General features: G+C 44.2%; 1 protein-coding gene across 1 annotated transcript in view; it reads left to right on the top strand.

Moving 5' to 3' along the window:
* CSMD2 (CUB and Sushi multiple domains 2) overlaps positions 1-21,797 on the top strand; it is a 682,283-nt gene that overhangs the window by 637,999 nt on the left and 22,487 nt on the right. Inside the window, exons 56-60 of the mRNA XM_069545242.1 lie at positions 9,044-9,217; positions 14,363-14,545; positions 18,209-18,385; positions 19,766-19,945; positions 20,318-20,491. Coding sequence (XP_069401343.1) covers positions 9,044-9,217; positions 14,363-14,545; positions 18,209-18,385; positions 19,766-19,945; positions 20,318-20,491 — 888 coding nt within the window. The remainder of the gene's footprint in view (positions 1-9,043; positions 9,218-14,362; positions 14,546-18,208; positions 18,386-19,765; positions 19,946-20,317; positions 20,492-21,797) is intronic.

The following is a 21,797-nucleotide window of genomic DNA, read 5'->3' as shown; positions in this document are numbered from 1 at the left end:
TGGAAATTACAATTAACATCTTAACTTATAGCAGCATAGTTTGGATTAATACCAACTGAATTTCAATTGTATACAAAAACATTGTCCTTATATAGCTCCATTGCCTCTATATCCTTTCTGTTGTTATTGTTACACAAATTACCTCTTTATACATTGTATGCTTATCAACAAAGGTTTCTAATTATTGCTTAATGCAGTTTCTCAAGCAGGAAGAAAGTAGAGTTACAGATAAAAAGTATGCTTATGCTATATCATGTATTTAGTTATGTGGTTACCTTTTCCAGTGTTCTTTATTTCTTCACATGGCTTCAAGTTCTTTCATTTCAAGCCTAAAAGACTTCCTTTAGAATTTCTTTATCATTTAAAATTTCTTTCTAGGTTTGCTGCTGACACAGTTTCTCAGTTTATGTTTTTCTGGAAATATTTTAAATTCCCTTTCATGTTTGAATGATAGCTTTGCTGGATATAGATTTCATGGTTGAAAGTCTTTGCTTTCATCACTGTAAATAGGTCAGATTATTGGTGTATGGGGGGTGGGGTGCTGAAACGCCAATACTTTGGCCATCTGATGAAGAACTGACTCATTTGAAAAGACTCTGATGCTGAGAAAGATTGAAGGTGGGAGGAGAAGGGGGCAAGAGAGGATGAGGTGGTTGGATGGCATCACCGACTCAATGGACATGAGTTTGGGTAAACTCTAGGAGTTGGTGATGGACAGGAAGGCCTGGCGTGCTGCAGTCCATGGGGTCTCAAAGAGTCAGACACGACTGAGCGACTGACCTGAACTGAACTGATGAGTTTTAAATCTACCATCTTATTTTATGTTTTCTGTTTGTTCTGCCTATTAGTTTATTTTTACTTCTTTATTTTATTTTTAAAACCCACAATGTGTTGTTGTTGTTCTCTGCAGCTATTGTTCACTTAGATTTACTCACTTATTTGTCACTTCCTTTGCTCTTCATTCCCCTTCTCATGTCTTCACCTTCCATATGAGATTATTTTCCTGCAGTTTGAAGACCATCTTTTAGAATTTTATTTAGTGAAGATCTGCTGTTAGCAAACATTCTCAGTTTTTGTGATACATTTATTTGTCTCTCATTTTTTAAGATAATTTTTGATATGTTTAGAAATTCAAGTTGGCAGTTATTTTTTTTAGCCCACTAAAGGAATCTAATTATCTTTTGACCCCTTTTGTTGCTGTTGAAAAACCAGCTGTCAGTCATTCACTCCTTTGTAAAGTCTTTCTCTCTCTTTGGTGTTTTGAATTTTTCCTAATTATTAAATAATAAGTTTGCTGGATCAAAGGTCTAGGCTGACACATTTTCTTTTGGCACTATTGTTGACTTTCATTTTTAGTGATAAGTCTTCTGAAGTCTAAATTATTTTAGGTAGTCCATTTTTTTTCTCCCTCACTGACTTCAAGCGTCTCTCTCTTTTGCTGGCATTCTGAATTTTCCTGCATTATGTTTAAATATTTTGTTTACCCTTCTTAAGATTCATTAGACTTCCTGGATTGTTCTGCTATCTGGGAAAATTCTTAGCTACTGTTTCAGTAGACATTGTCTCCCGCTTCATTCTCCTCCTTTACTATTTCTGAACCCCAGCATTAGATCTTCTTGTGATTTTCTCTTTGTCTTTGAAATTCTCATTCATATTTTCCATCTCTGATAAATTACTCAAGGTCTGTTTTTTACCATACAGTGATTATCTTTTTAGCTAGGTCTAAGCTGAGGTTTAACTGAGTTCCTGTTTCCAATTATTTATTTTGCATTTGAGAAACAAATGCATTATTTGTTTTTTCACATTTGCTTACTTATCTCCATAGGGTATGGTTCCTATATTAACTTGTTCCTTTTTCATATTTAACATATTAAATGTACTTACTATATATTCTATATCTGATACTTCCAATATCATTTTCTTTTCAAGTCTAATTCTGCAATTGTCCTCACTCTTGGTGATTTGTTTCTCATTGTTTTATTATGTTTACATTGTGATCTTTTGACTGCTCTTAATCTGTGGGAATCAGGAACCAGGGTCTCAGTCTGACAGAAGCCAAAGTCTAAAAACAAGCTAGGCATTATCTCTCAAAAGGAAAATGGCTAATGCCCAGCAGTTGCTGATATATATATATATATTTATTACAGAAAGCCAATGGTCACTTCTTTTTCTTGTTGGGATTTAAAAGGTGCTAAACTGGCACTAATGGTAAAGAACCTGCCTGTCAATGCAGGAGATGCAAGAGACGTGGGTTTAATCCCTGGGTTGGGAAGATCCCCTGGAGGAGGGCATGACAACCCACTCCAGTATTTTTGTCTGGAGAATCCCATGGACAGAGGAGCCTGGTGGTCTACAGTCCATGGGGCCACAAAGAGTCAGAATGACTGAGGCAACTTAGCATGCATAAATAGCAAGCAAACTCTACTTACACTAATTAGTAAGCCTGCCACATTATATTGTTATTAAGGACATGGAAACCAAGGGACAGACTGTTCTTTTTGGAGCAGGTGCAGGTTTTTCCAAGGCAGGCCCCATTCAAAGACAACCATGTTTATCATTTAGTCTAAATATGAATTTCAGCAAGATTCCCAGTAAAGGGATATACTAGCATCAGAACCTAGTTAGGCTATTCACTTGTTGATGAGAGGAAATCTAGATGTTTTCCCTGTGATTTGGTGCTGTTCAGTCTCTCAGGCATGTCTGACTCTTTGTGACCCCATGGACTATATAGCATGCCAGGCTTTCCTGTCCTTCACCACCTCCTGGAGCTTGCTGATTTTGTAAGACTATTTCAGAAACACGAGCCCTGAGGAACTTCCACCGACTGTAGGGCTCTAGATCCCAGGTGACTCTCAGTAAAACCATTTTCACTGACGTCTCATGGTCATCATAACATTTTTAGTGGACTAACTGCACTTCTACTGCTGCTGCTGCTGCTAAGTCGCTTCAGTCGTGTCCGACTCTGCGCGACCCCATCAACGGCAGCCCACCAGGCTCCCCCATCCCTGGGATTCTCCAGGCAAGAACACTGGAGTGGGTTGCCATTTCCTTCTCCAGCGCATGAAAGTGAAAAGTGAAAGTGAAGACGCTCAGTCGTATCCAACTCTTAGCGACCCCATGGACTGCAGCCCACCAGGCTCCTCCATCCATGGGATTTTCCAGGCAAGAGTACTGGAGTGGGTTGCCATTGCCTTCTCCTAGAAGATCCAGTTACCTGTGAATAGGGTTGTGGCAAACTATGGACGACTATACATATCCCCTAGTCAACCTGTTCGTTCCAGGTGACAGCAAACTGCTTTAATTGGTGTGGATATGCAGGTACCAAGGGAAATGCATGATCTGGGCCTATGCTATATGCCGTTTCCCTGATAAAATGCTTTAGAAAAAGTGGAAGCTCTGGAGGTGGCTGACCAATCATACAAATTTCATTCTTAGGATTTAAGAACCAGTGTGGGGGATCCTTTTCATTTTGCCATGGGACTCAGCATAGTCCACACCCAAGCATGAATTCCTGATTTGTACTATTGCTTTTTGCTTAATTGCAATTTTGTATTTTCTTAATCCCTTGTTATTCTGTGTAATGCAGGGAAATCTGCTATTATTAGGAGTAACAAATATCTATCTTGCCTATTTTTATATACACATTTAAGCTTAATACATAGTAAGCAGCTAAAGAGCCACTGCAGAAACTGGAATGATCCAAAGAGACCCCATTTGGACATGGCATGAATATTGAAAACATTCATTTTTTATATTGACAAACTGAGAAATGCAGCAATATCTATTCACCTTGTCTTTGTTCTTCACCTCTTAGGTTTTTATGCAAACATACCTTAAATGAAAGTCATTTCTCTTTATTGTTATATCATATGTCCTTTTCTTTTTTTTTTTTTTCTTATCCACAGCAGCCAAATTGTACTGGCATTAATTTTTCTTTTCTCCAAGCATTATTACTGTTCACTTCTTCCTGCTTTAAACAAACAAATCGTGGGAAAGGAATAAAACAATAGAGTATACTCTAGTTGCTAATTTTACAGACATTCAACTAGCCTAGATCAAGCCAGTAACAAAAGAAAAAATAATTTTAGGCACTGTATATGGTTTTTCAGAGATTACTCAATATTACCATAATTTGACACTATCCTCAAATTCCCCAAAGAAACATTTTAAAACCAAACAAGAACATCATAAAAAGCAATCAGTTGCTATTACAAAAATCATTATGGATAGCCAATATAAATGTGTATGTATGTACACCAATAGACATGAACAGAAATGTTCTTATCAGCATTATCCATAAGAGTACGAAACTAGAAATAACCCAAACATCCATCAATAGGAAATAGCTGGTAAAATGTGATAGACATCTCCATAGTGCTGTGACAGTCAACCTTGAAGATGACCCCAATGACCCCCACCTCTGGGTATTCATACCTTTATGTAGAATATTGCTAACTTGTACCAGGGTTAGTCTGTGTGAGGTGGTGTGATTTACAAAGCTAGGTTATAAAATAAATGCCATCTCCACCAGGCTTTCCTGGATCAGCCGCTCTGGGGGAAGCCAGTCAGGCCTTCGGATTAATGCAGCCACAGTTGTCTCTCTGGCTATAGCCTCATGGGGGATTCTGAGTCAGGACCACCTGCTAAGCCACTCTCAAATTCCTGACCCATATCATCAAAATAAATGTTTATTGTCATCTAAGCTTTGGGGCAATTTGTTACACAGCAATACATAACTAACACAAATGGTACTATATAGCAGAGGTCAGCAAATTTTGGCTCCTGGGACAAATCTAGCCTATGTCCTATTTTTGTATCCCCTTCAGCTTAGGAGGGTTTTAAAATATTTTTTAAAATATTGTACCAAAAAAACAGACAAACAGTCAAAAGAATATGCAACAGAGACCTCAAATGATTACTGCCTGGACCCTTAAAGGGTCCAAAGAAAATGTTTGCCAATTCCTGATACATAGCAATGATAATGAACTGTTGCTACAAAAGAGCACAGACAAATGTCACAGACATAATGTTAAGTGAAAAGAGCCAGTACAGCAGAATATACACTAAACGATTTCATTTAAATAAGAGTCAAGAACAGGCAAACTAATTAATGATGTACAAAGTGAAGGGAGTAGTTTAATGTGAGGAGGGAGGAAACGAGGCAGGGACAGGGACAGGGCGAGAGGGGGCTTCTGAGGCACTGGGGGGGGCTTTTCTTAATCTTGGCAGTAGCTACATGAGTGTATTCACTTTGTGACACTTCATTAAGCTCTATACTTACAGTCATTGTGGTTTTGTATTTCCATTTAAAAAAGAATTTATTTAGAATGTCATTAGAGAGTTAAAATTGGGCAATTTCTAAAATCCAAACACTTCTAATAAAGTCATAGAATCTTTTAAATTATAATCAGGGACTCCATTCCTTCCACAAGGAGAGAATTCACTGGTAGTCTCCAAACAGCACTGCAAAAGGGAGTCAATTATAGTGCTCAGGAGTGTGGCCTCTGGAATCAACCTGCCAGGTTTTAAGAACTAATTCTACCGCTGATTAGGTTTAGGACCTTCAGTAAGTTACTTTGCCTTACTAGGCCTCATTTGTGTCATCAGGAAGTGGAGATTAAAAAAAAAAAAATGGCACCTACTTCGTAAGGTTGTCTTAAGAAACGGATAGTATAAACCTCGAAACTCACTGAATCAGTTATCTATTGCTATGTAATAAGCCATCTCAAAGCTTATAATAGCATTTGTTTTTGTTGTCTCACAATTCTAAAGGTCAAGAATTTAGACGAGGCTTAGCAATCTCATTAGTCTGGGTTCTCCAGAGAAAAAGAACCAGTAACCAATAGGAGATATATATATATATATACATACACACATGTATTTTATAGATAGATGTGTAATAAGATCTATATCTATCATAGATATAGTTATATAAGATTTATATCTATATTTCTGTGTCTAAGGAAATCATGAGCCATCTACATATCTATTTCTAAATATATATATGTAATATATATTTTAATCATATGAGCCAATTTCTTATAGACATAGATACAGATAGAAATATATAGTTATATGATAAGGAATTGGCTTGTACAAATTTGAAGGCTGTGAAACCCCCTGATCTGCCCTGGGCAAGCTGTGAATCCAGGAGAGCAGATGGCGTAGTTCCAGTCTGGCTTTGAAGGCTGAGAAGTAGGTAGAGCCAATGATGTCAATTCCCATCCAAGTCTGAGTCCAAAGGCAGGAGAATATTGACATCCCAGACTGAAGACAGAGGCAGAATTCTCCCTTTTTCCACCGTTTTGTTCTATTCAGGCATTCAAGAGACTGAACGAGGCCCACCCACATTGAGGAGGGCAATCTGCCTTATTCAGTCCACCAGTTCAATGTTAGTCTCATTCAGAAACCTCACAGATACACCCAGAATAATGCTGGGCCAAGTATCTGGGCATCCTGTGGCCTACTCAAGCTGACACATACAGTGGACCATCCCTGCAGAGCTGGCTCACCTGTGCCGCCGTGGTTCAGTTAGGACTGGAGGGTCCAAAATGGCCCCACCAACCTGACTCACTGGAAAAGACCCTGATGCTGGGAAAGACTGAGGGCAGGAGGAAAAGAGAGTGACAGAGGATCAGATGGTTGGACAGCATCACTGACTCAATGGACATGAGTTTGTTTGTGCAAACTCCAGGAGACAATGAAGGACAGGGAAGGAAGCCTGGCGTGCTGTAGCCCATGGGGGTCCTGGCGTGCTGTAGTCCATGGGGTTGCAGAGAGTCAGACACGACTGAGCAGCTGAATGATAACAGCCTGTTAGAGGACTTGCTGCTGGCTCTTCTCCGCCAAGTGGCATCTCTCCAGCAGGCTGACTTGATCTTCTTTACTTGGAGGTTGAATTCCTAGAGAAAAAGAAGTTAAAAGATCTCTTAAGCCAGAGCTCAGAATTCCTAAAACCTCATGCCACTACATTCCATTGATGAGAGCGAGTCACAGGCCAGCCCAGATTCAAGGAGGAAAGAAATAAGAGACCCCGCCTCTGGGAGGGTGGGGAGTGGCAGGCCTGGGCCAGGATGCGGAGAGTTGGGGGGGGGGGGGGCATGTTCACAGGCGGTCAGCCCTTTGGCCACCACAGTACGTATCCTTCCCCTTTACATACCAGACCCCAAGGTTTAGTCCGCCCAAATCACTACCATCTCTTCTTTAACTACTGCAACAGCCCCTCTTTCTCACCCTGCCCTAGAATGTTCTCCACACAGTTGCCAGGATGATCTTGTTAAAATGTAAGTCAGATCATATCACTTCAGGAGGGGTCCCATCCTGCTTGTAATAAAGCCCAATATATATGCCATGATCTAGCTCCGAGCAACCTCCCCACCCGTATCACTTCTGTTCTTTCCTTGTTCATTCTGTTCCAGCAACCCTGGCTTTCCTGCTGTTCCTCAAACACCCCAGGCTCATCCTCTGGGCTTTTCTACTAGATGTCCCTTCCCTCAGAACACTATTCCCCAGATCTCACGTGGCTGGTCTTTTCACTCAGACCACTGCTCAAATATCACCTCCTCAGGGAGATCTTCCCTGACCACCCTACTCATAAACAGTTCCCCCATCCCACCTCTGAGCATCCCTTTCCTGATGCAGCTTTATTTTCCTTCATAGCAACCCCTAGTATTTTCTTATTCCTGGTCTCTCTTCCCCACAGGGCTTCCCTGGTAGCTCAGACAGTAAAGAATCTGCCTGCATTGCAGGAGACCCAGGTTTAATCCCTAGATCGGGAAGATCCCCTGGAAAACAGAATGGCTACCCACTCCAATATTTCTGCCTGGAGAATTCCATGGGCAGAGGAGCCTGGTGGGCTGCAGTCTGTGGGGTTGCAAAGAGTCAGACACGACTGAGAAACTAACTCTTTCACTTCCCCACTAGATATCAGCTCCACGAGCGCTTGGACTTTGTTCTCGCAGATGCATAAAGCAGTGCCTCGCAAATAACAGGCACACAATACATATGTGCTGAGTAAATGAAGGAGCCTGGGATCAGCCCATGGAAGAACAACAGGAAGGCAAACCCGGCAACACTGACAGCATTGTCCGCCCTGGCCCGTCCACCTCAGTGCTACACTCTAACCTCATAACTAGTTTCCAGTCATAGTTTGCTGTCTCAGAAAAGGGAGCTCGCAACTAAAGAGGGCAAGTTAGAGACAACGGTCGAGGGCAGTTGTCAGATGCAGTTGGAAAGGACTATAACTGGCCCTTACTCTGGATCCTGTGGCCAGTCCCAACAGCCCCAGGAGGAGAGATCGCCCGTTTGTGCTTTTTTTAATTAATTTTTTTATTGGAGTGTAGTTGATTTACAATGTTGTGTTACTTTACGTGTACAGCAAAGTGAATCACCATGTGTATGTACGTGTATCCATTCTCTTCTAGACTCCGTTTCCATATAGGTCATTACAGAGCACCAAAGAGAGTTCCCTGTGCTATTCAGTAGTTAGTTATCTGTCTTATATATAGTAATGTGTGTATGTCACTACCAATCTCCCCATTTATGCCCTCCCCCAGTTTCCCCCCTGGTAACCATACATTTGTTTTCTACATCTGTGATGAAATTTCTGTTTTGTAAATAGGTTCATTGATATCATCTTTTAGATTCCACATAAAAGCAGTATGATATGCAATTTGTCTTTCTTGGTCTGACTGTGTATACTGTATATCCCACCTTTCTGCCAGAGACGTCTTAGTATGCACAAGAGGCAAGAAAGAGAAGAAATGGCTATTATTGCATCCCTACCACGTGCTGAGTGGTTTCGTTCCCATTATCTCACTCCACTCTTAAAACAACAGACGTTGCTCTTCAGTTCACAGACATGGAAAACTGGACAGTGAGGTGGGAAGTCAGTGTTTGCTGATACCGTGTGGGTGAGCCAGCAGGAGGTTTGCTTCAGTAGACACCCCAGCTTCTTCCTGTCGTCTTGAAAAGCCTAGCGTGTGTCCTGTGAGGATGATCCATCCCGGTGCAGAGTTGCTGAGATGTCTGCTCTTCCCCACAGTGGTGTCCTGTGGCCATCCAGGCTCCCCGCCCCATTCCCAGATGTCCGGGGACAGCTATACAGTGGGGGCAGTCGTGCGTTACAGCTGCACCGGCAAGCGGACCCTGGTGGGAAACGCCACCCGCATGTGTGGGCTGGATGGACACTGGACTGGCTCCCTCCCGCACTGCTCAGGTAAGGGGCTGGTGTGGGGGAGGGGTTTCAATGGAACACTTGGCTGGTGGGAGGCGGGCAGCTCCAAGGTGGGAGTAAAACGGAGGGGTGGGAAGCAGAGCTTTTGGACCTTCATCCCATCCCTCCCAGGCAGAGAGCACGGCTGAACTGAAATGAATTGAAATGAACTGAACCCATCCCTCCCAGTCAGAGAGCATGGCTCTCAGAGGTCCCAACGGGACTTCATCCCTTGATGGTCCAAGCCCAGCTTCATGCCCTTAGACTCTGGCCAAGCTGAGACAGCCAAGAGATTGCAGAACCAATGAAGATATGGTTTCTGAGGTCACCTATGGCCAGAATCCTCTCCAGACACTTATTACCATGAGGTCCCAGGAACAGTCCAAGCCTTCCTGTTGTTGGCTCAGATCCAAACCCACTCCGGTGCTCTCTCCTTCCCTGTGTGGGACTCCTGGACCCCAGCCTGCTTCCCTTTCTGTATCATCACTTCTTCTGTCTGTCCTGTATCCTTCCTGGCCCAGTGAATACAGTTCTCCTCTTCAGCTTTAACACACCAGTCCCCAGACTTTTCCTGTGAATGAATTTATTTTCTTGTTAGTTTCTGTGGGGATATGGAGAGAGGTAATCAGCACAGCAAATGTAGGGAATTGACAGAGCTCCCAAGTCCATATTTCCAGATACTCCTCCATAATGTCATAAAAGAATGAAAATATTTGAAATTGAATTGTCCTAGTAATGACAAAAGCCACCAAGGCAAAACAATTAGCACCCCACAGCTTTCGCTTCTTTGGGGTGAGCTTGCCTGGCCTCAAGAAGGGATCCCACACAGGATGTCACCCGAAGAGGGCAACTGTTCATGTGGCTTGACGCTTCTCAAGAAGCCCACTTTGGCATTGAAATTAACCCCTACCCCTTCCCATCACAGATGCCCTCGAGACATAAGGATCCTGTTGTTCAGTCGCTAAGTCATGTCCGATTGTTTATGACCCAATGGACTGCAGCACGCCAGGCTTCTCTGTCCTTCACTATCTCCCGGAGTTTGCTTAAACTCACGTCCATTGAGTCAGTGATGCCATCCAACCATCTCATCCTCTGTCACCCCGTTCTCCTCCTGCATATAGAAGGCTTCTCCTTGGCTTCTCCTCACCCATAAGACATGCATCTGCTCCTGCAGTTTGAGATTCCCAGATGAGCCTGTCTTCCAAAATTGAGGGCACTGCCAGCATGTTGTTGTTCAGTCGCTCAGTCGTGTCTGACTCTTTGTGACCCCGTGGACTGCAGCACGCCAGGCTTCCCTGTCCTTCACCATCTCCCAGAGCTTGCTCAAACTCATGTCCATTGACCATCCAACCATCTCGTCCTCTGTCATTCCCTTTTCCTCTTGCCCTCAATCTTTCCCAGCATCAGGGTCTTTTCTAATGAGTCAGCTCTTCACATCAGGTGGCCAAAGAATTAAAGCTTCAGCATCAGTCCTTCCAATGAATATTCAGGGTTGATTTCCTTTAGGGTTGACTGGTTTGATCTCCTTGCAGTCCAAGGGACTCTCAAGAGTCTTCTTCAGCACCACAGTTCAAAAGCAGCAATTCTTCTGCTTTCGGCCTTCTTTATGGTCCAACTCTCACATCCATACATGACTACTGGAAAAACCATGGTTTTGACTATATGGACCTTTGTTGGCAAAATAATGTCTCTACCCTTTAATATGCTTTTCTTCCAAGGAGCAAGCATCTTTTAGTTTCATAGCTGCAGTCACCATCAGCAGTGATTTTGGAGCCCAAGAAAGAAAGTCTGTCACTGTTTCCATTGTTTCTCCAGCTATTTGCCATGAAGTGATGGTACCAGAATACCCACCAGATATTAGTTAGGTCTCCTAAGAAAAGAGAAATTCCTGAAGCACTGAGAATTTGTTTCAAAGGATTGTGGGCTGCCCAGGACAATCATAGACACATCACTCTGTTACAACCCAAGACTTTGGCCTCTCGCCCTTATTAATCTCATTAATTGCCCAGTTCATGAACTGACAAGACTGTGTATGAGCCACTGGGACTCCCTTAGCCAGTTAGCCAGGCCCCAGACTTCTGTGTGTTTGGACCTCTGTTGGAAGTGTCTTGGGAGGCTGGCATGGAAAGTCAAGGATCATGTATATTGAGGCCTCCTGAATTATCCACAGAGCAAATTCCAGGAGGAAGAAATGCTCCAAAAAGGAAAGGCATGCATTTTGCATCCAGATACCATCCAAACATGCATTTGCCCCAGTCTCTTTGGTGTTTTACATAAAGCTCCTCCCTCTAAACACTTTTACAGGACACAAAGCTAATGGTGTCCTTAGGGTCTATATTATCTATTTAGGGATCCTTGTTCTCCATGGGAAAATGAAGTACGAGGTAGGGGAAGAAGAAACCAGAAAGCCTTCAGCATCTCCTACTTACTAGCATATGTAACTAACCACAGTTAAGTCTCCTGACCCAAAGCCCAGAATCCAAAGTCCTTTCTCCTAATTTGTAATTATCCTTCTCTGAAGTTATGTTTGCAAAGGCTGGGAAATGACCTTATAGAAATATAAAAATAATTCTTGTCAAAGCTACATCACTGAGCTTCAAAACCTCTGAAAAGCCTTGTCAGATTTCATAATTTTTTGACTTCCTAAGTCCTCATCCTGCATGTGGAAGAAGAGACTTTTCCTCGGCCACATCACAGGTCAAGGGGAGACTGGAAACAGGCTGACACTTGGGAACATGAAAAAGTAAGAAGCAAGAAAGGAACCTTCAGAAAACGCGAACCCCACTCATTGGCGAATGTGTTTCATGAAGCTGTTTGATCTCTGATCCTGAACATTCTGAAGAACAGTTGCAATCTCCATTTTCCCATGTCTTCCTCAAGGATGACAGACTTAGGAGACCAGAATCACAGGCAGACCTTTCCTGGAGACTTCTGAGGACAAGATTAGAAGTTATTCCATAAATACTGCGGCTGAGGAATGAATGAATCTTAAATACCTTAGATAAGAAAGTGAGAGATGACAAGACTAGGTGATGAGGAAGTAACGCTAGGTGTGCCCTAGTGAGCAGACTGCAGTTCTTCCACTCCTGAGACTTATAGATATCTTTTGCAGCAGCATCTCCTGTCAGTCCTACACACACACACACACACACACACACACACACACACACACATTCAGGAGTTCAAAGGTCCAATTTTCGAGCCTCACTCAGTGCAGTCAGTGCACCCGGATGATGCAAAGCAGAAGTCATACGTCTCTGGGCCATCGAGGACTTGCCGAGATTTCTGGCACCTGAGACACACTGAGGGAAGTTAACTGCCCATCTCTGCAGCGTCATCTTGCTGGCATACCTCTTCAGTAAAGAGTCAACAGTCGCCGCCTGCCCCCATAGTGCAGTATTTTATGCCAGACTTCCTTATATTGTTGAAACGAGGCTGAACACTTCAGTGGAGGCTGTTCTGTCGGATAATGCCCAGGACCAGAGAATCCACCCTTGGGCCTGTTGTACAGTAGTGCTGCCTCCAGCTGAGGCCAGCTAGCCAGGGAGGGAATCAGAGCGATTCACCATCAGGACTGCCTTCAAGCGGCCCCGGTACTGCCTGTTGTGTGAACTACATCTGGAAAATGTCAAAAGATAAGAAAACCTGGCCAAATATGAGGGGCTCTCTTTTCTCATATTTTTGAAAGGCTGAGTGAATCCCCCTTCCTTGGTAGGTAGTAGAATGGGGAACATGGGGTTATGCAGTATTTTTATATTCTGAAACTAGACTAGGAGAGGAAATAATCCCAAAGCTGAGAGGCAGATAACAGCAGCAGTAGATGACGAGGTACATGGCTTAAGTGCTTATTTATACCGACTAACCAAATGCGTCTCTGCGGTTATTCTTTAGCCACTAAGTCATGTCTGACTCATTGCAGCCCTGTGGACTGTAACCCACCAGGCTCCTCCGGATTTCCTAGGCAAGAGTACTGGAATGGGTTGCCATTCTTTTCTCTAGGGGATCTTCCTGACCCAGAAGTTGAACCCACGTCTCCTGCATTGACAAGCAGATTCTTTACCACTGAGCCACCAGGGAAGCCCCAAAATGTGGTCATTGAGATAGACGTTTCTACTGATGCCTACACACGTGGATTCATGAGGAGATACATTCCACATCACTTGGAAACTATCTTCTCATGCAGTTACCATTTAGCCCTCAATTGTCTTTCTCCTTCCTCAAGCTCACCATGACCAAGTCTGATCTAGTGGTGTCTCCCATGAATTTCTGCATCCTAAGATGAGTTGGCTCCCACAGATAGTAGATAGCTTTATCTCCTGTTCTTTACCTTCCTTCACCTCTTGGGTCCTTAAAACTCTCTTGGGTGGGTTTGTACAAGATCACAAATCAGGTAAATGCAGAAATGTGGCAGGAGTCAGAGGACAAAGAAAGAATGAAATGAGAGATCAAAAATATTTAATCCAGAGTTTACCTGTATTGCATAATCTGTGAATAAGAAAGCCTCAGGTAAAGGCCCAGGATCAAAATTCAAGCTTGACTATTGAGCAACAACTCTGCTGGAAGTTTGAACTTTATTCTCTCAGCAGTGGGAAGCCAGAGGAGGTGTTTCAGTAGGAGAGAACAAAAATCAAATAGTTATGGTTGTTCATTGTTAAGATTTAAAGAGAAAGTAAGGATAGATTAGAGGGAGAGTTTAAGAGAAGGGAATATTCGTTACAAGGCTCCTGCAGTAAAGTTCAAGCTAGAGATGTTGAGCGTCTGAGCTAAGACAGTGGAACGGGGAATGGAGAGGGTACCGGCTCAGCGGATGGCGGGGAAGAGGTGAAAGGGAGAAGGTCAGCTTGGACCACACTGGCATCAGCCAAGAACGGAGGCAGGACCTCTTGCACAAAGGCTTCCGTCTGCCTTCTTTCCTCCCTTGTGGTTCGGGCCCCAGGGCCTCACGCGTGACCTCAGATCTATGTGTCATTTGGCCACTGAGTACTCAGACAGGAGCCTGTTCAGGTGACTCAGGCACACACACGGTCTCACTGCCCTCTTTCTTAGGGCCCCCTGCTTCCCATAACAGAGCTCCAACGTCTTTCTCCCACTCTGCCACTCTTTCCTTCTCTGCTAAAAACAATGGGGTTTTTTGGTTCTGGTCCATAGGAACCAGCATAGGAGTCTGTGGTGACCCTGGCATCCCAGCCCACGGCATCCGTCTGGGGGACAGCTTTGCCCCGGGCAGCCTAATGCGTTTCAGCTGTGAAGCTGGCCACGTGCTCCGGGGGTCATCAGAACGAACTTGTCAACTCAACGGCTCGTGGAGCGGCGTGCAGCCTGAGTGTGGAGGTAATGTATGTGAACATTCTGCTTCTCCCCCTTTGCCTGCCCCAAGGTCTTCCCCTGTTTTCCTGCTCCCTAGCGCCTGCCCTCACCCGCACAAATAAAATCAAAGGCCCCATTTAAACCCTTGGCCAGGTGATGAGTGGGCATCAACAGAGAGTTCATGTTCGTCTCATTAGTAATCCAAAGGCAAACATAATCCCCACCCTAACCTCAGAAGGGAAGATACAGGATAAATTAAGTTTTGCATATTTTCTCACTTGTTTCCATGTAGTTTCATTCAACAGCCATGTGCCAAATGACATAGTATATGCTAGAGACACAGTGGTGGCCAAGCCAGACACACTTTCCCCTCTGGAGCTTACAGTTTAAGATTAAACAAATGTCCAAAGTGCCAAAAAAAAAAATACAAAATCCAATTTTACAAAACACTTTACAAGTAATATAAGCCCTTAATGATGGTTCCTGGGATGGCCTCAGTAGGGGCAGAGGAAAGACACAATATACAGTCATCATCTAGCTAGGGAGAAGTGGGAATGGACTAGAGAAACAGGGAAATATATAATTACCAGGCGGCAGCACCAAGGGCTCATTAAGGTAAGAGCCATTAACTTCAAGTGACAGTCAGCATTAGTCTGGGTTTTTGTTCAAGCACCTTTTGCTACATAGTTTTGGACACAGGGTAGGTGAAGCATTATGTGTAGTTAGGGTTTTACTAGGTAACTAGTAATTAAGCATAGGTGACTAAGGCATAAAGAAAGTGGCAAGGGAGAGGAGGATATATACAAAGCAGTGATTTGTGATGGATGTTAGGCTCTAGGCTGGGGATGGAGGGAATAGGATCATCAGTGGAGTAAGAGGCTATGAAAAGGTGACAAGATCATTGGATTATAGGTCCCAATCACCAGGAAACAAATTCAGAGGGAGTGAGCTAAAGAAATAAACGGCAGTGGTTAGAGAATGGGCTACACGGACTTGAGATTGCGGCATGGTCCTGGAGAGCAAGGGGAGATGCTCTGGCCCATGTTCGGGGACACCTGCCCAGGAAATGACACAGATGGGGTCAGTGCCCTCTCCCACTTGTCTCTCCAAAGTCCTGCTTTTCTAGGGGTGCAAAGTTAGTTTTTATAGGATTTTGTAGGCATAGTAAGAGGCATAGTAAGCTTGTGATAATGAGTGTATTGGCAAGGAAAGAATTTACTATATTCTCACATATCCGCTGTGACCAGGTTCCCTTTCTTGCCCCCCAGACCCCAGGATGGAATCAGTCACCATGTCAGGAGGGTTCAGGGAACAGAAAGTAGGTGGCTAAGAGTTTCAACCTGGAAGCAAGTATTTGTTGAATGAGGTTGTGTGTGTCTGTAACATGTACACAACTCTTTGTGACTTCCCTTGACAAGCTCCCAGTTACCTTTCAAGGTTCTACTCAAATTCTTATCTCCAGCCCCAGTAAGCCACTCCCTTCTTAGTGCTTCTTTCCCTTCAAGTGTAGCACTTGCCACATCATATTTTAATTCATCTGTTTATAGGTAGGTTCTTAAGAGAGACTGGGCTCCTCCAAGGCAGGGGTCATGGCTCGGTGATCACTGCACTTCCAATACCTACGCAGCACAATACTTGTTGAGTCAATGGGTACTAGGGCTTATCTGCTCTGCAAAATTATTCTTATCATTTTGGGACTATGGGACCATGTAAATATCATACATACTTACAAAATAAAATTAAGTGAAAAATTCGAAACAAGTAATCTCTATCAACTATCAAAATGGAAACAAATGAACTTAACTATGTGTCAAGCTGGTGATTTAATAACCCAGAGAATTATTTCAGTTGACTTGAAAAAATGAAATTTGAATATGGTATATATATCCTAAGGACAAAGAACTGCAATGAAATCTTAAACTGGTTCTAAAACTGTATGGTTTTAGCAATCATATTGCTGGTAATCAAATTGGAGTGACAATTCTGAAACTGTTACATATATAATACCATACTCTATATGGATAAAGCAAGTTAAAATTATTTATTGTCATTAAGAACGAAGATTTTAAAATAAAAGTTGAAAAAGTTAAGGAAAAACTCTTCTTAACTTGGCTTTGTAATATCAGTATAAACTCATAATGTATTTTCAATCTGAAAAGTTATTTTCCCAATGTAAGTCTAGAATCAATGACCAGCTCCATAGCAGTGAGTACCCTTAATGCCCAGACTGTAGGTTTTAAATCCATTGTCCATTAAAAGGAACCAGAGCTCTTTAGGGAAATGACTGATTCCAGGACTGGGGCAGGAAACACACAAAATTAACATGGAAACTCTTGTCACTCCAGCAAGGAATCTACGAAACACAACTGGGTCATGTCAGAGGAACTCAGGAGCCAACTTGAAAGGGTTTCCATTCATCAGAGATGGGATAATTTGAATGTCAACAAAAATAAAAGTGACAACAGAAGGCAACATAACAAAGAAACTTAAATCTGTGAATTCAAATGATTGTCCTTTGGAGCTTGCTAGGGAACCAACTAATTATTCTCATATATGATTTTTTTTTAATCAAGCATTAGTCCAACCTTCCTGTGTGAACTCTATTTCAGGGCAAGCAAATATTTGATGATGGGCAAGTTCTTTACTAAAGAACCCGAGCTAAAGCAGAAAGAATTGTGGAATTGATCAACAGGGATCTACTGTCTAGCACAGGAAACTCTGCTCAATATTATGTGGCAACCTAAGTGGGGAAAAACTTGAAAAAGAATCGATACATGTGTCTGAATAACTGAATTACTGTGCTTTACACCTGAAACTATCACAACATTGATAATCAACTACACTGCAATATAAAATAAAAAGTTAAACAAATAATTTAAAATTTTTTAATTTAGAAAGAATTGTAGAGTTAAAATGATACCATTTCTATCCCCTGATGAATCTGGTCAACAATGTTTACTCTCTACTGAAACCATTAAATGGCAACTAATAGGAGCTTAATAATGCCAGATGAGGCAGGCAGACGTGACCCACTGAGCAGCCTCAACATCATTAATAAGGAGGCAGCCAGATATTCTGTGCCTCTAATGTGATGTGATAAGAAAAACACAAAACCACTTGCGAAGTACCTTTGTCAAGAAGTAGAACTTGACTGCGGTAATGATAGAGGAGCATATTGAACAATGCCTTGTTCACCAAGTTAGTAAAATCCAGAAAGCGGGAAGTTCTACCAGTTAAATGCCCTGATTTCTGTGACAGATAAATTATAGGAGAGGGTAATCCAGTAACCTCTGGATTCAGAGTCTTAAAGACATGCCAATCAAATGTCATATGTGGACCTTTATGATTCAAACAAATCAACTATTTAAAAAAAGAGATACAGACAGAGTCTTGAGGAAGCCTAAGCACTGCTTGGCTATTTGGTGATACGAAGGAATCATTTAAAACTTTAGGTGTGATAACAAACAGACACGGTCTTTAACTTTTAGAAATCTTTAAAAATCTCTCCAGGTCTCTCCTCCCCTTCTGAGGGTGAGATGATCAGACATGGGAGCATCCCAACAGGGATGCTTTCAATCCACAGGCTTCTGATGTAACCTGTGGCCTCCACTCTGGGCAGGACTTAGCCTAACCCCAGGGGATGCCTGCCATTGTTCTGATGAGTAATGTGTTCTTTCGGCTTCCTAGTGATCTCTTGCGGGAATCCTGGGACTCCAAGCAATGCCCGAGTCCTGTTCAGTGATGGCCTGGTTTTCTCCAGCTCCATCGTCTATGAGTGTCGGGAAGGCTACTATGCCACAGGCCTACTTAGCCGGCACTGCTCAGTCAATGGCACCTGGACGGGCAGTGATCCGGAGTGCACAGGTGAGAGCCTCTGGGCTGCATGGCAGTGGGGCTGCTCCACACCAGAGGAGAGGGCCGTCTACCAGAGACTGGGAAGACTGGCTGGTGCTAAGGGACGTGACCCAGAATGAGGATCATACAGATCGCCTCCGTTTACTGAGCACGTTCTGTGGGACTGCCCCTGAGCAAAGTGCTTTGTTTTCGGATCTTTTGATGCTCATCGCAATCCCCTGTGAAACTAGGAAAGTGAAACTCACTCCGTCGTGTCTGACTCTTTGTGCCCCCATGGACTACACAGTCCATGGGATTCTCCAGGCCACAATACTGGAGTGAGTAGCCTTTCCTTTCTCCAGGGGATCTTCCCAACCCAGGAATCGAACCCAGGTCTCCTGCGTTGCAAGGGGATTCTTTACCAACTGAGCCACTATTAGCTCTACTTTCCCATATGAGACAAGTGAGGCTCAAGAGAGCTTCCAAATATGTCATTGCTATTCTCCAGGCTCTAGCCAGTTCCTGGGGCTTTCTTTTTCTCTTTTAGGGCAAACCCCCAGTGCTGAACCTGATTCTCTTTCTACCTTAAAGCTGCTGCCATCTGTCATCTTTGTTAGCTCCATTTCTCCCTTCAGTCCATTCCCGCCCCAGCCTGGCTCCTCTTTCTTGCTTCTCCTAAGAGCAACTCCAGACCCTTTTCCTTGAAAAGCAAATCACTGTGGGGCCCAGATGGAAGGAAGTGATTATAAAAGGGAATCTTATACAACATTCTCCCTTTCAGAGTCCTAGCTGCGCTTCCAGGCTCCATCTGAAATCCCCTGTCAGCTTCACTGTTGTTCCGAGGTCAGAGCTCACCAATCCCCACCCTCACTTGGTACCGTAACACAGAAATGACCACTGTGTCAGTCACAAGGCCCTGCTCCTCGTCCACCGGGCCGACGGAGGCCTCCTGGGTAGAAGAGCAGTCAGTAAGATGCCCTTCCCAGCAGACAAAGTGTCTTATCAACACATCTTAGGTCCATCATGTGGTCCATCAACACATCTTAGGCTCTTCAACCTGGAAACGTCCCTCCCTCTGGTCCCCAGCCTCATTTATGCAGGGAGCCCTCTGAATACTTCCTCTTAGAGGAATGGGCTTTACATGAACAAGATGGGTTTCCCAGCCCAAGTTGCTGGGGTGTGTGAGGATGGTGCCGCAAGGACGGGGGTGTAGGACAGCCCTTTCAGGGAGACTTGGCTGCGAGGAGTTAGAATGAACGGCACCCCAACTGGGAACCTGGGAGGAGACGCGACATCCCTTCTCTAACAGTTTTCCTTCCCAAACGTGGGGAGTGATCGGGATGGTGTTGGGATGCTAAGGAGGAAGGAGTCTGTGCTGGGAGTGAACGAGGCTCTGTCTCCACGTCCTAGTCATAAACTGCGGCGACCCTGGGGTTCCAGCCAACGGCCTCCGGCTGGGCAGTGACTTCAGGTACAACAGAACTGTCACCTACCAGTGCGTCCCTGGCTACATGATGGAGTCGCACAGGGTGTCTGTGCTGAGCTGCACCAAGGACCGGACGTGGAACGGCACCAAGCCGGTCTGCAAAGGTGTGTCTGGGGGCTACAGATGTGTGGACGCAGGGCTGGAGCGGGTACAAAAGCTTTGAACACCTGGAAGGGAGGGGGTGATGAAGCAGAGCCCTAACGTCTTATCTGGGGGTGTGTGAGGTGGGAGTGGTCCCTGAACATCTGCAGGGAGGCAGTGGGAAGGTCCTGGGCCTTGAACATGGAGGACAGGGTGGTGCAGGGAAGAGCGCATGGTTGGAAGGTGCAACGAGACCAAGCTCCCAAGGGAAGAGGGGTGGCTCCTGATTGCTCTCACTGAGCCCGGGCTCCCGGAAGGCCAGTTGCCTCAGTGCCGACGGCAGCCCTGGTTCCCCAGGGCAGCCCCAGCACTCGGCCTACCTTGGTCTCCCCCAGCTATCATGTGCAAGCCGCCTCAGCTCATCCCCAACGGGAAAGTGGTGGGATCCGACTTCATGTGGGGCTCAAGCGTGACGTACGCCTGCTTGGAGGGGTACCAGCTCTCCCTGCCCGCGGTGCTCACCTGCCAGGGGAACGGGTCCTGGACTGGAGAGCTGCCTCAGTGTTTCCGTAAGTCGCTCACAGGGGGCCTCCAGGGCACCCATTTGCTTGCTCCTCTCCTTCCCTGCTCAGAACTCTGCTGCTGGAAGGCATAGAATGAGGCTCCCCTCTCCAAATCAGGGAGCTTTGTCAAAGATCACTATTAAGAAAGGAAGGGATCTTAAAGGAAGAATGTGAGAGTATCTTCATTGAGCCCTGGCTCCGGTCACTGGGTGGCGTCACAGTGGAGGGAAATTAAACCAGATACGGGAGATGCTTCCTAACTGGAAAAGCTGTTAACTGGATGGGATAGAACCCAAAGATGGAGTCAGAGGTGGGCAGGTGGGGCAGTGCTAGAGACATGCCTGACTTTAAGGATGAGACCCTGCCCTGGGACACTTGTGATTTTCCAGCAAGAGGATCGTTTCTTATCTACCTGCCCTGATTATGTCTTGAAGAGCCCCAAGTCCTTTCCAGGGCTCGTTTCTTACCACATCCCCTAGAGAAGGAGATTCCAGGTCACTTATTCATGTCTTACCCCATAATCGGGCTCTGGAAGGTTTTCTCTGTGCCCATGCTTTGGACAAATGGTAGGACCTATTTTTTCTTTCTGCTTGGCATTTATCTAATGCTGCAGAAAACTGTCGACATAACTCACGACACTGTTTGGGGGCCTCTGAAACTTTACTTCAATTTGGGAAATTTAAGCAGAGAGGAAGGCCAGTAAAAGTTGACCCAGGACAGGCAGCATGAGTTTTATGGTTAAGCCTTTTGGCCTTGACATCCCTTCCAGGAAACATGAGGAGGATGGCAAGTCTCCGGGTTCAGTCTGGACACCTTGCATTTTCTTGGGAAATAGCTAAATTGCTTTTAAACAATGAATCATGGTTATCATTTCTAAAAATGTCCTATATCTGAAAATACAAAGAAGAATGAAAGAATCATCTGAACCCTCACTTCCCAAAGATAACCAGTTAGGCTTGTCATTACACTTCCACACAATCACTAAGCATTTTTGCATGTATAGCAGTATATACGCAATTTTCTGTAAATGGTATTGAATCATGCTGTTCACAACTAATGTTCATTGACAGGCCATCAGCTCCTTGCTCTGTCAATATGTACTAATCTATACATCATCCTTTTTAATGGCTTTAAAAAATTCCTCTATTATAGACGCCACGCCATTTTAATCTTCACCTACCAGTGATAAATTTGGATCTCTCCGGTTTAACCATGTTACAAACAGTTCTGCAATAAACAGCTTCAAAAGGAGCATCTCTTTACCCTTGTGGTAAAGTCCTGGGAGTGAGGATGCTGGGCCATGCAGCACACT

Source organism: Ovis canadensis, chromosome 1, assembly GCF_042477335.2.
Source record: "Ovis canadensis isolate MfBH-ARS-UI-01 breed Bighorn chromosome 1, ARS-UI_OviCan_v2, whole genome shotgun sequence".
Lineage (NCBI taxonomy): Eukaryota > Metazoa > Chordata > Mammalia > Artiodactyla > Bovidae > Ovis > Ovis canadensis.
This window is presented reverse-complemented; position numbering and strand designations above follow the sequence as displayed.